Raw genomic sequence first — 14,458 nt, 5'->3', positions numbered from 1 at the left:
CTCTGGAGGAAATTATATTTTACAAATTTCTTAAAAATCAGAGATGTAAATGGCAATTTCTATATTTGGCAAACTATTTTTTCATTTTTTTTTTAAATGCAGTTTTTTGATATATAAATGTCATTTTCTGGGGGATTTTATGCATGGGAATATATTGGCATTCAAAGGAATTTTAGAAGTATACAATGTATATTGTCAATCTCACATCATGAAAGATCTATAAATGCATATTATGATATAAGCATACTTCACAATCCCCAAAAAGAATGACATATTGGCTGAAATTGCATCACCTCATTAGAATTCCCTCTACACATTTCAAACAAATATTTTCAAAGTAAAATAAACAAAAACTAGTTGGTCACATTTCAATGTCAGTCATCTTTTAAATCTTGTCCCATTATACCATGTTGTATCTTGGGGGGAAAAAAAAGATGTTTCTAGAGCATTAAGTAATGCCCAATGTTTATAGGGCTGAGTAAGTTTACTCAGTGATGGAGCACGGTGGCACAGTGGTTAAGTGTTCAGCTGCTAACCAAAGGGTCAGCAGCTGAATCCACTAGCTGCTGCTTAGAAACCCTATGTAGCAGTTTTTCTCTGTAGCCTAGAGTCACTATGAGTTGGAATTGATTCAATAGCAACGAGTTATTTATTTTTCTTAATACATGTTACTTGAGATCTTAGAAGGAGAGATGAATGAAGCTAGGAGAAGATAAGCATCAATATTTCATCTACATATCAATTTGATATAATATAGCTGTTCAATGTGCCCCTCCATTCCCTGAGAGTGTCCTAGGTGTCAGGAAAACTGTGAGCCAGATCAGTTCTTCCTTAAGCCTTGTGGCCATAACTGTATTCACAGTTTACACAGTCAGAAAGAACCCTGTCCCACGTCTACAAAACAACAGTTTACCCAGAACTGAAACCATTTCCAAAGTCCACTCTTCAGACAATGATTAGACAGGACTATAAAACAAAAAATAATACACGTGAGGAGTGTGCTTTGTAGTTCAATCAAATACGTGGGACCAAATGGGCAGATTCTGTCTGGAGGCAGGATGAGAAGACAGGAAGGACAGGAAATGGTTGAATGGACACAGGGAACCTGGGGTAGAAAAGGGAGTGTGCTGTCACATTCTGGGGATTGCAACTAATGTCACAGAACAATATGAAAAAAAAGAACACATTAATTTACACAATAGAGTGAGTTCACATGCAAATAAATTGGAACCTCCAGGAAAAACATTTCACAATTCACTGATGAAGAAAAATTTTAAATGAATACTAATTTCAAAATGAAACCACAGGAACTGGTGAAAATGAAGAGGGAATGTGAGTCTGATTAGAGGCGAAGAGGGATGAAGAATACACTAAGAAATAACAACAGGTAAAAGGGTAAGAGAAAAAAACACCATCTGTAGATCTGTAATATATTTGAAGCTAATTTATGAGAGCATCTCGGGCAAGGATAAATGTAAATCCTTAAATTAGTCATTAAGGTATGTTGCATTCTGTGCCACCTTGGAATATAAGGATTACTTAGGGACAGAGAAAGCTAAGAAGGATTCAGGAGGGGAGCTGGAGCTGTTGCATGTGTGTGTGTGTGTATGCATGTGTGCATGTAGAGTTTAGACATCCGTGGAAGAACATACATGTGTGCTATGAACAAAACCAGAAAACAAAATTTTTTAAACATAGAGCTGGAACAGAGACTTCAAGAGACTACAGAATGTGCATACTGAACCCAAGTTATCTGACATATTTTAGCACAAAAGATGTGCTAGGAACAATGTGTCAAGCAAATATATCAAACAAATATTCTTGAGCCAAGGGATGCCTTTTGTCCTTATGAAGTGAGAGACTAGTAGTAATCAAAAGCAGTATTTTTCAGAGTAAGCCAATCTCTTTTGAGATATAAAAGAGAGAAGTGAGCAGAGAGTGGGGGACTTCATACCATCAAGAAAGCAGTGCTGGGAGCAGAGCACGTCCTTTCAACCCAGAGTTCCTGTACAGAGAAGCTCTTAGACCAAGGGAATGTTGATGACAAGGACCTGCAGGAGAAAGATTTACCCTGAAGCCGGCACCCTGAATTTGAACTTCTAGCCCCTAAATTGTGAGAGAATAAATTTCTCTTTGTTAAAGCCATCCACTTGTGGTATTTCTGTTATAGCAACACTCGGTAACTAAAACAGGTGCCATGGAGTAGTTTTTTACTCATAGCGACCCCATGTGACTGAGTGGAACTACCGTATAGGGTTTTCTTGGCTATAATCTTTATGGAAGCAGATCGCCAGATCTTGTAACATGGAGCTGCTGGGTGGATTTGAACTGTCAACCTTTTGGATAGCGGAGTGTTTAACCATTTTTACCACCGAGGGTTCTTAAATATGTGACATGGGGAATAGAAAACAATAGAGAAAATCATCAAAACCAAAAGTGGTTCTTCGAAAAGATTAACAAAACTAACAACAGCAACAAAAAAGGCTCAAATTATAATAATTAAGAACAAAAGAGGGGACGAGGACATTATTACTGACCGTACAGAAATAAAGATTATAAGGGATTATTATCAACAGTTGTCTGCCAACAAATTAAATAACATAGATGAAATGGACAAGTTTCAACAGACACAATCTACCAAAACTGACTCAGGAAGAAATAGAAAATCTGAATATGCCTATAACAAAGAGATAGAATTAATAATCAAAAAACTTCCCAGGAAAAATCCCAGGACAAGATGGCTACACTGGTGCATTCTACCAAACATTTAAAGAAGAATTAATGTCAGTCCTTCACAAACACTTCCACCAAATAGAAGATGAGGGAACACTTCCCAACTTAATTTACAAGACCAGTATTATCCCAATAACAAAATCTGACAGACATCAAAAGGAAAAAAAGCTATAAACTAATGTTTCTTATGAATATAGACATATTAGTCCTCGACAAAATACTAGCAAACTGAATCCAGCAATATGTAAAAACGATTACATATACCATGATCCATTGGATTTAGCCCACAAATGCAAGGTTGTTCAACACATGAAAATCAGTCGATGTAATACATCATATGAATAGAACAAAGGATAATACCACAAGATTATTTCAGTAGATGCAGAAAAAGTATTTGACGAAATCCAACGCCCTTTCATATTAACAATAAATTAGAAATACAAGGGATCTTCCTCAACATGATAAATGGCATCTGCACTGCAGTGAATTACTTAATATGGCCCTTGTATCCATAGTCTTTGTGACTCCCACCAAATGACTGGGTGGGACTGTGCAGACGAGGTGCTCGTGGCACACCAAGGGGATTGGATAGCTTGCTAATTATGTAAATAAGGTGCACAGCATTTTTGTGTGGGTGGGGCCATGCAAATAAGGTGTATAGAACCCTAAGAAGGGGATTGGTCAGTTTTGCCATCCTGCTAGGCTTAAAAGAAAGCCAATTCCAGAGCAGAGAGGGAACCTCATGACCATCAAGGAAGAAGAGCCGGGAGTGAAGCATGTCCTTTGGATCTGGGGTCCCTGTGCTAGGAGCCTCCTAGACCCAGGCGACAGAGGGAAAGAAAGCTGTAACACCAGAGAGACGGCAGCAGCAGAACCAGGAGACCAGCAGGAGACAGTGTGGGCAGAGTTGAGGCTGAGGGCCAGGGAGTGGCCTGCCAGTGGCACAGCTGAGAATAGTCTTTCCTGATCGAAGAACTGTGTCCTGAACGTTGCTGAACCTGAATTATAACCTGTTACTTCCCTAGTAAACCCCATAACTGTGAGTATGGTCTGTGAGTTCTTTGTGGCCATTGCAACGAATTATTGAACCCAGCAGAGAAGTGTAGAGAGTGCTGTGGGAGGGACAGTTGATGTCAGATTTGGTAAAAAGTTTGGAAGGTGGAAGGCATATCTCACCTTCCCCTCATAGCAATCAGCCTTGGGCTGTTGATGGCGATAATAAGTCTTCCTCCCCCTTGTGACATTAGTGAGGTCAGACACCCCTGTCACACCATTCTTATAGTATCTGTGAAAAATCCACAGGTAATGTCATACTTTATGTTGAAAGACTGAATACCTTGTTATGAATTGAATTATGCCCCTCCCCCAATAATGTGTTATAAACCTTGATCTCTATGCCTATGAATATAATCTCATTTGGGAACAGGGCTTTCTTTGTTACATTAATGAGTCCATATCAGTGTCGGGTGTGTACTTTTGAGATATAAAAGAGCAAATTAGGCACAGGAGAAGGCAGACACAGAGGGAGGACAAATACTATCTGAAGATGATCGAGACAGACCAATCTACAAGCGCAGGAACTCCAAGGGTGACAGGCTGGAGAAGCTGAGACAGGGATTTCTCCCCAGAGCCTACAGAGAGAGAGAGTCTTTTGTAGCCGGTGCCCTGAATTTGGACTTCCAGCCTCCTAAACTGTGAGAAAATAAATTTGTTTGTTAAAACATCCACTTGTGGTATTTCTGTTAAATTGTTAATATATAACTGAGACATTTTCCCCCTAAGATAAAAAACGATAATCTGTCTGCTCCGAACATGTCTGTTCAGTCTTATACTAGAGATTCTAGCCAGGCCAATTAGGTAAGAAAAAGAAATAAGGAAAAGGCATTCAGATTGGAAAGGAAGAAGTAAAACTACTTACAGATGACATGATTGTGTATATAGAAAACACTAAGGAATCCACACCAAAAAAAAAAAACTATTAGAGATAATAATAAAAGAGTTCAGGAAGATTGCAGGATACAAGATAAATATATAAAAATAAATTGTAATTCTGTATAATAGTAATGAAAAATCAGAAAATTGAAATTAAGGAAACCGCCACTGCAGAGTGATAGATTGTTTTTATATGGCTTTTTTCGCCATAGTTTTGTAACTCCCACCAAATGGCTGGGTGGGGCTATGTGAATGAGGTTCTATTGGCCCACCAAGGGGATTGGACAGCTTGTTGCCAATGCAAAGAAAGATGGAAAGAACGCTTGTAGGGGTGGGACCATGCAAATAAAGTGTATGGAACCCTAATGAGGGGATTGGTTAGTTTTGCCATCCTGCTAGGCTTAAAATGAGTCATCTCAGAAGCAGAAAGGGGAGACCGCGGCCACCAAAAAAAAAGAGATGGGAGTGGCACATATCCTTTGGACCTGGGTCCCTGTGCTGAGAACCTCCTAGACTTAGGAGCTGTAACACGAGACAGCGTGAGAATCTATGGCAGAGAAATAGCGGCAGCAGAACCAGGAGATTGGCAGGAGATGGTGCAGTAGGCTTCCTGCCCCACAGAACAAGACAGCTGAGTGCCTTCGAGCCAGGAGGCTTGCAGGTAGAGTGGGGCACTTGTCAGCGGAGCTAGGCTTGCCAACTCACAGCGTTGGAGAGTTGAGTGCCTTAGGGCCAAGGCTCACTGGAGCAGTGGGGTGCCTCTGGGCGCTTATTGGTAGAGTTAAAGAGCTTTTTAATACTTGTCTGAGCAGGGCAGAGGCCTGGCTGGCCCAAGAGGCAGAGGGGCCGAGAGGCCGAGGGAGAAGCATGTCTGTGGGCATGGTCAAGAAGATGTCCTAAGTATCCTGAGTTGTTTCTGATCCTGAGTTGTAACCTGTTAACTTCTCTCATAAACCCCATTATCATTAATATTGTGAGTTCTGTGTGGCAGTTGCAACAAATTATTGAACCCAGCAGAGAAGTAGAGAATGATTTTGAGGGACGGCTGTTGTCAGAATTGGTAAAAACATTGAAGAGAAGGCAGTATGTCTGACCTCAACTCGCAAGAATCAGCCTTCGGCTGTTGATATTGATTTCTCCTTCTGCGTTGTGAAGTTAGATGAAGTTGGACGCTGCTGCCAGGCCATTTTTACAGCCATTTACAGGAGCATCAAAAAGAATAAAATACTTACGGATAAGTTTAACAGAAGAATTGCAAAATATTTACACTGAAAATTATACATCATTGAAAGAAATTTAAAGCAGACCTAAATAAATGGAAAAACATCCCATATTTATGGATCAGAAGACTTAATATCGATAAGATAGCAATATTCCCCAAATTGATCTACAGATTCTCTGGAATCTCCATAAAAATTCCAGCTGACTTCTTTGCAGAAATTGACCCTAATATTAATACAGAAATACAAAGAACCCCTGATAGCGAAAACAATCACAAAGCTGTATCAATCAAGATTATGTAGTACTGGTATAAGGATAGACATATAGATAAATGGAATAGAATTGAGAGTTTAGGGAAAAAAACCTATACATTTATGGTCAGTTGATTTTTAACAAGGGTGTCAATAGATTTACTAGAAAAAGAATAGTCTTTTTAACAAATGGTACTGGAATAACTGGGTATCCATGTAACAAAAGAATGAAGTTGGTCTCCTAGCCTCGCTATTACAAAAATTTGTTCAAAATGGATCAAAAACTTAACTGTAAGAGCTAAAATTATAAAACTCTTATAAGAAAACATAGATGTACAACTTCATGACCTTTGATTAGGCATTGATTTGTACACTCTAAAAGGGTAAATGTTATATGAATTGTGTCTCATGTACTGTAAAAATCCATTCAGTTAAAATTTATGTATGTGATATAAAATTTAAGGAGCCCTGGTGGTGCAGTGATTAAGCACTTGAAGGCTAACTGAAAGTCAATGGTTCGAACCCACCAGTGGCTCTGTAGGAAAAAAGACCTGTTGATCTTCTCCTGTCAAGATTACAGCCTAGAAAACCTGATGAGACAGTTCTATTCTGTTTTATAGGGTTGCTGTGAGTTGGAATCAGCTGACAGCACACAACTGTGTGCTGTGTGTATAATTTCCTTTAAACAAGTGGCTTAATTACAAAACAAAAAATAAAAAAAAAACAAGTTAACAAAAAAGAGCAAGCAATCTTACAACTGTTTACTTTCATTGAGGTCCTAAGCACAGTATAAGGAATTTTTCTGTGCTAACTTTTTGAAATACTTTTGTTACCAAAAAAAAAAAAAAATGAAGGCACCCTTAACCTGATTTTCTATTTTGCATCTGTATTACTATGTACATCCACTCCTTGCTTATGAACATGATTAGGTTCCAACCATTGTTATGTAAAAATTGGTGTTATGCCACATAATACAGGGGTGGTCAGCACAACTGGACTAAACCAAAAGCAGAGAAGTTTCCTGAATAAACTGAACACTTCGAAGGCCAGCATAGCAGGGATGGGGGTTTGGGGACCATGATTTCAGGTGACATCTAAGTCAATTGGCACAATAAAATCTATTAAGAAAACATTCTGCATCCCACTTTGGAGAGTGGCGTCTGGTGTCTTAAACGCTAGCAAGCGGCCATCTAAGATGCATCAATTTGTCTCAACCTACCTGGAGCAAAGGAGAATGAAGAACACCAAAGACACAAGGTAATTATGAGCCCAAGAGACAGAAAGGAACCACATAAACCAGAGACTACATCAACCTGGGACCAGAACTAGATGGTGCCCACCTACAACCGATGACTGCCCTGACAGGGAACACAACAGAGAACCCCTGAGGGAGCAGGAGAGCAGTGGGATGCAGACCTCAAATTGTCATAAAAAGATGAGACTTAATGGTCTGACTGAGACTGGAGGGACCCTGGAGGTCATGGTCACTAGACCTTGTGTTAGCCCAGGACAGGAACCATTCCCAAAGCCAATTCTTCAGACAGGGATTGGACTGGACTATGGGATAGAAAATGATACTGGTGAAGTGTGAGCTTCTTGGATCAAGTAGACACATGAGACTATGTTGGCATCTCCTATCTGGAGGGGAGATGAGAGGACAGAGGGGGTCAGAAGCTGGCTGAATGGACACGAAAATAGAGAGGAGGGAAGGAGTGTGCTGACTCAGTGGGAGAGCAACTAAGGCATATGTAGCAAAGTGTATATAAATTTTTGTGTGAGAGACTGACTTGATTTGCAAACTTTCACTTAAAGCACAATAAAAATTTTTTAAAAGTCACATAAAAAAATTGTTGTTATGCAAAAACGGAGCATCCACCAAGTCACAAAATGGAGGGTGACAACGTCATTATATAACCATGGAGTTACATTGTTACATAACTGCCAAATGACTGAGAAACATGGACTAACCAAGTTGACACATAACCTTAACCATCACAGCCAGCCTTACTCGGCATTTGCTACTGCCCGATGAATATTGTTAATTTGCAAAATAGTCAGATAGTAGATTTTTTACTATTGTCATAAGTATGCAATGGCAGATAATGAGGGAGAAGAGTGTAAAGTACTTAGCACAAACGATGCACTCAATAGATGATAGTAACAATGGCATTTTAAATAATATTTATTAATATGTATTTTAATTGAAATGTTAATAAAACAGGTCTCAGTTGCTTGCTTCACAGGCCCAGACCCACTGCTGTTGTGAAAAATAATGTGGTGCTTACTGAAAAAACTGAAAAAAGAATTACCATGTGATCCAGCAGTTCATCTCCTGGGTATATACCCAGAAGATTTGAAACCAGAGAGTTGTACACCAAGTGGTTCATTGCAGCACTATTCACAACAATCAAAACGGTCATCAGTGGATGAATGGATAAACAAGATGTGGTACATACATACAATAGACTACTACTCAGCCAGTAAGGGAAATGAAGTCTTTATACATGCTACAATATGGATGGATTTTGAAGACATGCTGAGTGAAATAAGTAAATCACAAAAAAGGACAAATATTGTATAACCTCACTTATATAAAAAAACAATAACAGGCAAAAGTATAGAGAGCAAAGTTTATTAGTGGTTACCAGGGATGGGAGGGAGGGGAAAGGGAGTTTATTGCTTATGGAGCACTGGCTTTTGGTTTACAGTGATGGAAAAATCGCATTGATTAAGTAGTTGCACAGCTGATTAAAGTAGTTGCTGTCAATAAGTTGTACACCTGTAAAAAGTCGAATTGGCAAAAGTTGGGTGATAGATACATTTACAGTGAAAAAAAAAAGTAGCTGCTGAGGCTACCTCATGGGATATGGTTCCTTGGTTTGGAGGTTTAGGGTCATGGTTTCATGGGACATCCCAGTTAATTGGTGGCCTAGTAACATGTTTAGTGCTTCTGTTCTACCTTCTGTAGGGTCGATATGAGTTGGAGTCAACTCAAGGATAATGGGTTTGGTTTTGGTTTTTGGTTATATTTTCTAGTTCAGTGTGTAGTGCCTGGGGTCTTAAAAGCTTGCGGGTGGCCATCCAAGAGACAACATTTGGTCTCTCCATCCCTGGAGCAACAGAGGAAGAAGTCAGGAATAGAACGGGAAAATGGAATGTGTGGCTAATTGCCTCCATGAACAACTGCCTCCTTTGCCATGGGACTAGAACTGGATGTTGCCTGGCTACCATTACTGGATATTTTGATCAAAGAGTCTATAGAAGAATCCTGATCAAAAGGGGGGAAATGCAGAATAGAGTTTCAATTCTTATGGACTCCAGATTTTCTGGAGTCATGGAGGCTGGATGAACCCTTGAAAACTGTTCCCCTGAGATAAATCTTTAAACCTTAAACCAGAAATATCCCCTGAAGTCTTAAAAACCAAACAGTACTTTAGCTTAACTAGTAAAGAATGGTAGCCTTGAGTATTATTTGCTTTTAAGATCTAACTATATGGGATCAAATTGAAAAAAGCAACTCAAAAGATGATATAGGAAGCTTAGGTGGCAGTGAGTTTTTGTTAATGTGGGGGAGGAACAACTCAGAAAAGGAGGGTGAGAATGGTTGCATGACTCAAAGAATGTAATCAGTGTCACTAAATTATACAAGTAGAAATTGTTGAATTGATGTATGTTCTGCTGTGTATATTCTCAATAATAACAAAAATGAATTATTTAAAAAAACCTCTAATGGCCTCTAAAGTACTATATCATATGGTCCCCCACTATCTCTCTAGCTTCATCTCCCAGCATTCATCTCTCACTTCAGTCCACATAGGACACAACAACCTTCTTGAACAAATTGGCTATATGTCCTTGCATTCACTAGAATGTTCTTACATCAGATTTCTATAACTTGCTTCTTCTAATTTTTCTGACCTCTCATCTAAAATGTCACCTTAGAAAAACTTTTGCTGAACATCTTCGCTAAAGTAGAACCCTGCTTTCTAGATAGTCTCTTTTTCTTTACTGTTTTTGTTTTTCTTCATAGCACTTTTGACTAGTTGAAATTAAATTATTGTCTGTCTTCTCCCCACTAGAGTTTCCATGACAGCAGGACTGAATTTTTTTATTCACTGCCCTGTGTCCAGGATGTAGAATAGTGATAGGCGTATAATAAACACTCCAGGAAATAAATAAAAGAACAATTAATGATTTGAGAATGATGAATGCAAAGAAGATGGACCTTTAATAGAAAGAGGACCTTCACTACTTTGGGGTGAAAGAGTATGAGTGTAAATACAATCAGGTTTATAGCAAATATGGTATAAACAAACAAATAAGGGTGTTCCTATCTGATGACTTCTGTATCTCTGAGAAACAAAGCAGATCTTCTACTAAGGGTGAGGGAAGAGTGGTAGCAACCTTTATTAAGGTTGGGTTGAGGAGTGTAGAACAAGTATGAAATAGTTACTCCACAGAGTGAGATAAGAAATAAGCTTGCTTGTCAAAACTGACAACACTGTTGACGTTAACTCCACCAATGTATTGGAGAACTGATGTAGAGAAAGGAAATGACTGGATTCAATCATCATACAGATTTTGCCAGCTAAATGTGATTGACAAACAAGGGGTTAGAAAGTTAAGGGTATTTCCTATGGAGTCTAACCTAGAAAAGGAGTAAAGACGAAAGGCGTAGGACCTGATATTTACAGATAATGTGGAGGAATTAATAGATTTGAGGTTTATGTGTGTACTGCTGAAATAGGAACTACCTTATTAAGAATACCTGACTAAGAGAAATAGAAGGATAGAAAATTCTGGTCAGAGGAGAGAATATCTGAACAAATGATTTTTAGAAAAGATCTGGCTGTTCCTGATGGTGACTGTGGGAGTTGGTAAGGCCATGATGAGGTCATGCAGATAAAAGGAGAGGAGGCTAGTAGGTCTTCTGTATGAACATCATAGTTGCCTAAAGTGCTAAGAAGTGAGAATGGAGAGGAATATTTTAAGGCAGGTACTACAATCTTCAAAGAAAGAAGTAATCAAAACAATGTTTTTTTTTTCTAAATGGTAAATGACAATAACCATAAAACAGTAGAGCTTTTTTCCCCCAAAAGGAGAAAAAAATCACCTTGCAGAAGGATTACTATTTTCACTTTATAGATGTGAAAATAAAGACTCTGAAAAATTAAATAATTTGTCCAAAATCACCCAACAACTAAATGGTGGAACTAAGATGTAAATAAAGATCCTTTTTAACTCTAAAGCTCATTGTATGGCTTTCCTAGAAAGGAAATGTCCAGATTTTTCAAGTGCTCAAATAAGAAAACATATTCCTAAAGTAAAATAAATATTTCAAATGTGGGAAAATACATACTGAAAAAGGGCAGAATTCAGATTTTAAATCCGCTCTAAAAGCTCTTCTCCTCCCCCCCCCATTTTTTTTTTTTTTGATAAATAAGAGTGGCATTTACCCCCATGGAAATTCACTGTTCCTTTACTTAGCCTGTCATCTACTGTATTACTAAAAGAAAGCAGTTGAAATCAAGTTATTATACCAACCACACCTACTTCCCACTTACCAATTATCAGTGTCACTATAATCAGTGTCAATTATACATCTAGAAATTGTTGGTGTGTGTTCTGCTATGTATATTCACAGTAACAACAAAAAATAAAATCATCTTGTTAAAAAAAGAATTGGTGTGTATTAGAAAGGGCTGGACTTTATAGTCAGACAATCTCAGCTGCATGACAGAAGCTGTGTGATACTAGGTAAGTTATTTAGCATCTCTAAACCTCAGTATTCTTATCCCTGTTTTTCTTATGTGAAAAATAGGGATGATATTGGCTACCTTGCCAAGATGTATAAAGATTAGAGATGATTATGTCAATAAAGGGCCTAAAACAGTCCCTGACAGTAATAGATGGAGGCCATCATCACTGAAAAATTTGTTCTTACTGACTATGACGTGTTTATGTGTTTCTTCATCCTTAATTCCCATTTGAACCCTAAATTGCTGACCACTGTTAAACTATTATATCTGTTAACTTCTTTGTTTTGTTTTGCAGGCAACAATTGGGATTGACTTTTTATCAAAAACAATGTACTTGGAAGATCGAACAGTGAGTAGTGTTTTTAGCATGCAATTTTCTGCAACACTTAGGTTAGAAAACTGTCATCAAAACTGTAATCAGTGGTTGTTACCAAAAGAGGTACTTAGCAAAGTTACCAAAGTTAGTTTATAGGCCTCTAGGAAAATTGTTATTACAGAGTTAATAGTATTTACTACTCTGACTTCTTATCCCCAAGTGAAATCCAAAGGAGAGAGAAAACCAAGTTATTTGCAAAATCATGATAGCCCTAGGCCTGCTAAACAAATTTTGTCTCCTTGATTTGGAAAAATAATAATCCATAAGGTTAAGAGACAATTAAAAGAGAATTTTCCTGAAGAAATTAGAGCTGCTAAAGATGTTTTTAATGCTACTATTCAAGAAGATTTCATTTGAATATTACACAGTTTGTGAACTGTAAGATTTTTCTTTGTCAAAATAGACTGTGAGTAAAAAGAAATAACATGTCTTTATTTTTTGGATTTTTGTCTTCCATCCTTTACCCTTAAATACAGTGTAATTTCCATACTCTGCTTCTAGAAATGGCTAGCCTACTATGCATTGAAAATTAAACACAATATCTCTAGACCTGTACCCAAGAAACGTTGTTTTGTCTCATAAATGTGTGAGTTTTGTTCTTTTGGATGTTCTCTTTTATGCTTTAATATATAGCATGCCATTTTGAAAGCTTGGAAACTGCCTTATAATGGTAAGAGAACTTGATACTTGTTTTCAGGCTTCTGTTCCTCTAATGTAGATATGGAAAGAAAGAAATTACTCATGCAGAGTTGCAAAAGGATATTTTTCTTTTTTGTTGATTGTAGAGCGTTTCTCATACATATTGGGTCGCTATGAGTTGGAAGTGACTTGATAGCAATGGGTATAGAATGTTCTGGGAGAAATGTATGAGGGGGATCATAAGCAAATATCCAGACCCAATTTCAAAGGCTCAGTGGGAAAGGGACACATTTTAGCTTTAGAAAGGCTTTCAGAAAAGCATTAATTCCTTTCCTCTGATAGCCTGGGATGCACCTTGACATTTACCTTCATTTTTTCCTCATTCTCACCATTTAAACACCAACAGAGTCTACTTTTTTGCCATCTGGAAGGCATAGAGCTTCAAAGAGTGGTTATAGGAAGTAAAAAAGGGAAACAATGTTTTCAATGCTGTGAAATCTTTTCCAGTGCCACTTTTCAGTCATGTACCTACCAAGCAAGCAAAATTTTTTAATACTCCCTTTTGAAAAAGGAAAATTTTGTGTTACTTTAATTTCTCACACCTCTTCGGCCTTTTGCATGCACCTCCTTTCTACCTCCCTCCCTCCCTCCCTTTTCCCTCACTTTTTAAAAACATTATTTCTTTTTTCTTTTCAGTATTAGTTTGTTTTTTTTTTTTTTTTTATTTATTTTTTCCCATCCCACAGATCAGGCTGCAGCTGTGGGATACTGCGGGTCAGGAACGTTTCCGTAGCCTCATTCCCAGTTACATCCGTGATTCTGCTGCAGCCGTAGTAGTTTACGATATCACAAGTAGGTATTTTGCAACGGGTTGACCTTTCTTTCTTTTTTTTTTTTTTTGCTTGTTTGACTGATTTTGTTGTTAGGTACGATTGCAATTATGGGACACAGCAGGTCAAGAGCGGTTCAGGAGCTTGATTCCTAGCTACATTCGTGACTCCACTGTGGCAGTTGTTGTTTATGATATCACAAGTGAGTGGGGGGAATTACGCATTTCTAATCCTCTTTTAACCTTTAGCTTAGCTGCATGCATGTTCTTGTCTTGTGCTTGTTTTCCATACTGGCATGTAAAAGTGAGTTTTATCATAGCAAATCTTATCACAGACCAACCAGGTCAGAAATATTTACTTTGGTATTTGTGCCAATATGCTTTATTTCTACTGTATTAGATTATTTGCTCCCAGAAATTTTCTTTTGAATCTAATTATGACTCTTCCCCAAGGCTTTCTAGCATCCTGGTATCACTGAGCCATACCATGATTATAACAGGAGGATGGTCTCCTATTTCATTTAACTTGATGTCATATTTTTCTAAAATAAAACAATCTGCATTTAAGTCTCTCTCCAAGTTTCCCAAATCCTCCAAGGCCTCTTTTAAAAGCTTCTGCTAGCCAGCTTTTCTCTGCTCTCCCCTTCCTGCCATCCTCTGCCTATGGAGGAAGACAGAGAAAACATAATGTGTGATTTTCTATTAATCATTTTCACTT

General features: G+C 38.0%; 1 protein-coding gene across 2 annotated transcripts in view; it reads left to right on the top strand.

The window, feature by feature from the left end:
- The window catches only part of RAB6A (RAB6A, member RAS oncogene family), a 68,976-nt gene that overhangs the window by 36,199 nt on the left and 18,319 nt on the right, over positions 1-14,458 (top strand). The window contains exons 3-4 of one of the 2 annotated variants that reach the window (XM_064288681.1): positions 12,192-12,245; positions 13,658-13,763. In XM_064288681.1, coding sequence (XP_064144751.1) covers positions 12,192-12,245; positions 13,658-13,763 — 160 coding nt within the window. Of the gene's footprint in view, positions 1-12,191; positions 12,246-13,657; positions 13,764-13,837; positions 13,944-14,458 lie in introns of both variants that reach the window. The other variant, XM_064288679.1, reaches the window with a different exon arrangement.

This window comes from Loxodonta africana, chromosome 7, assembly GCF_030014295.1.
Source record: "Loxodonta africana isolate mLoxAfr1 chromosome 7, mLoxAfr1.hap2, whole genome shotgun sequence".
NCBI lineage: Eukaryota > Metazoa > Chordata > Mammalia > Proboscidea > Elephantidae > Loxodonta > Loxodonta africana.
This window is presented reverse-complemented; position numbering and strand designations above follow the sequence as displayed.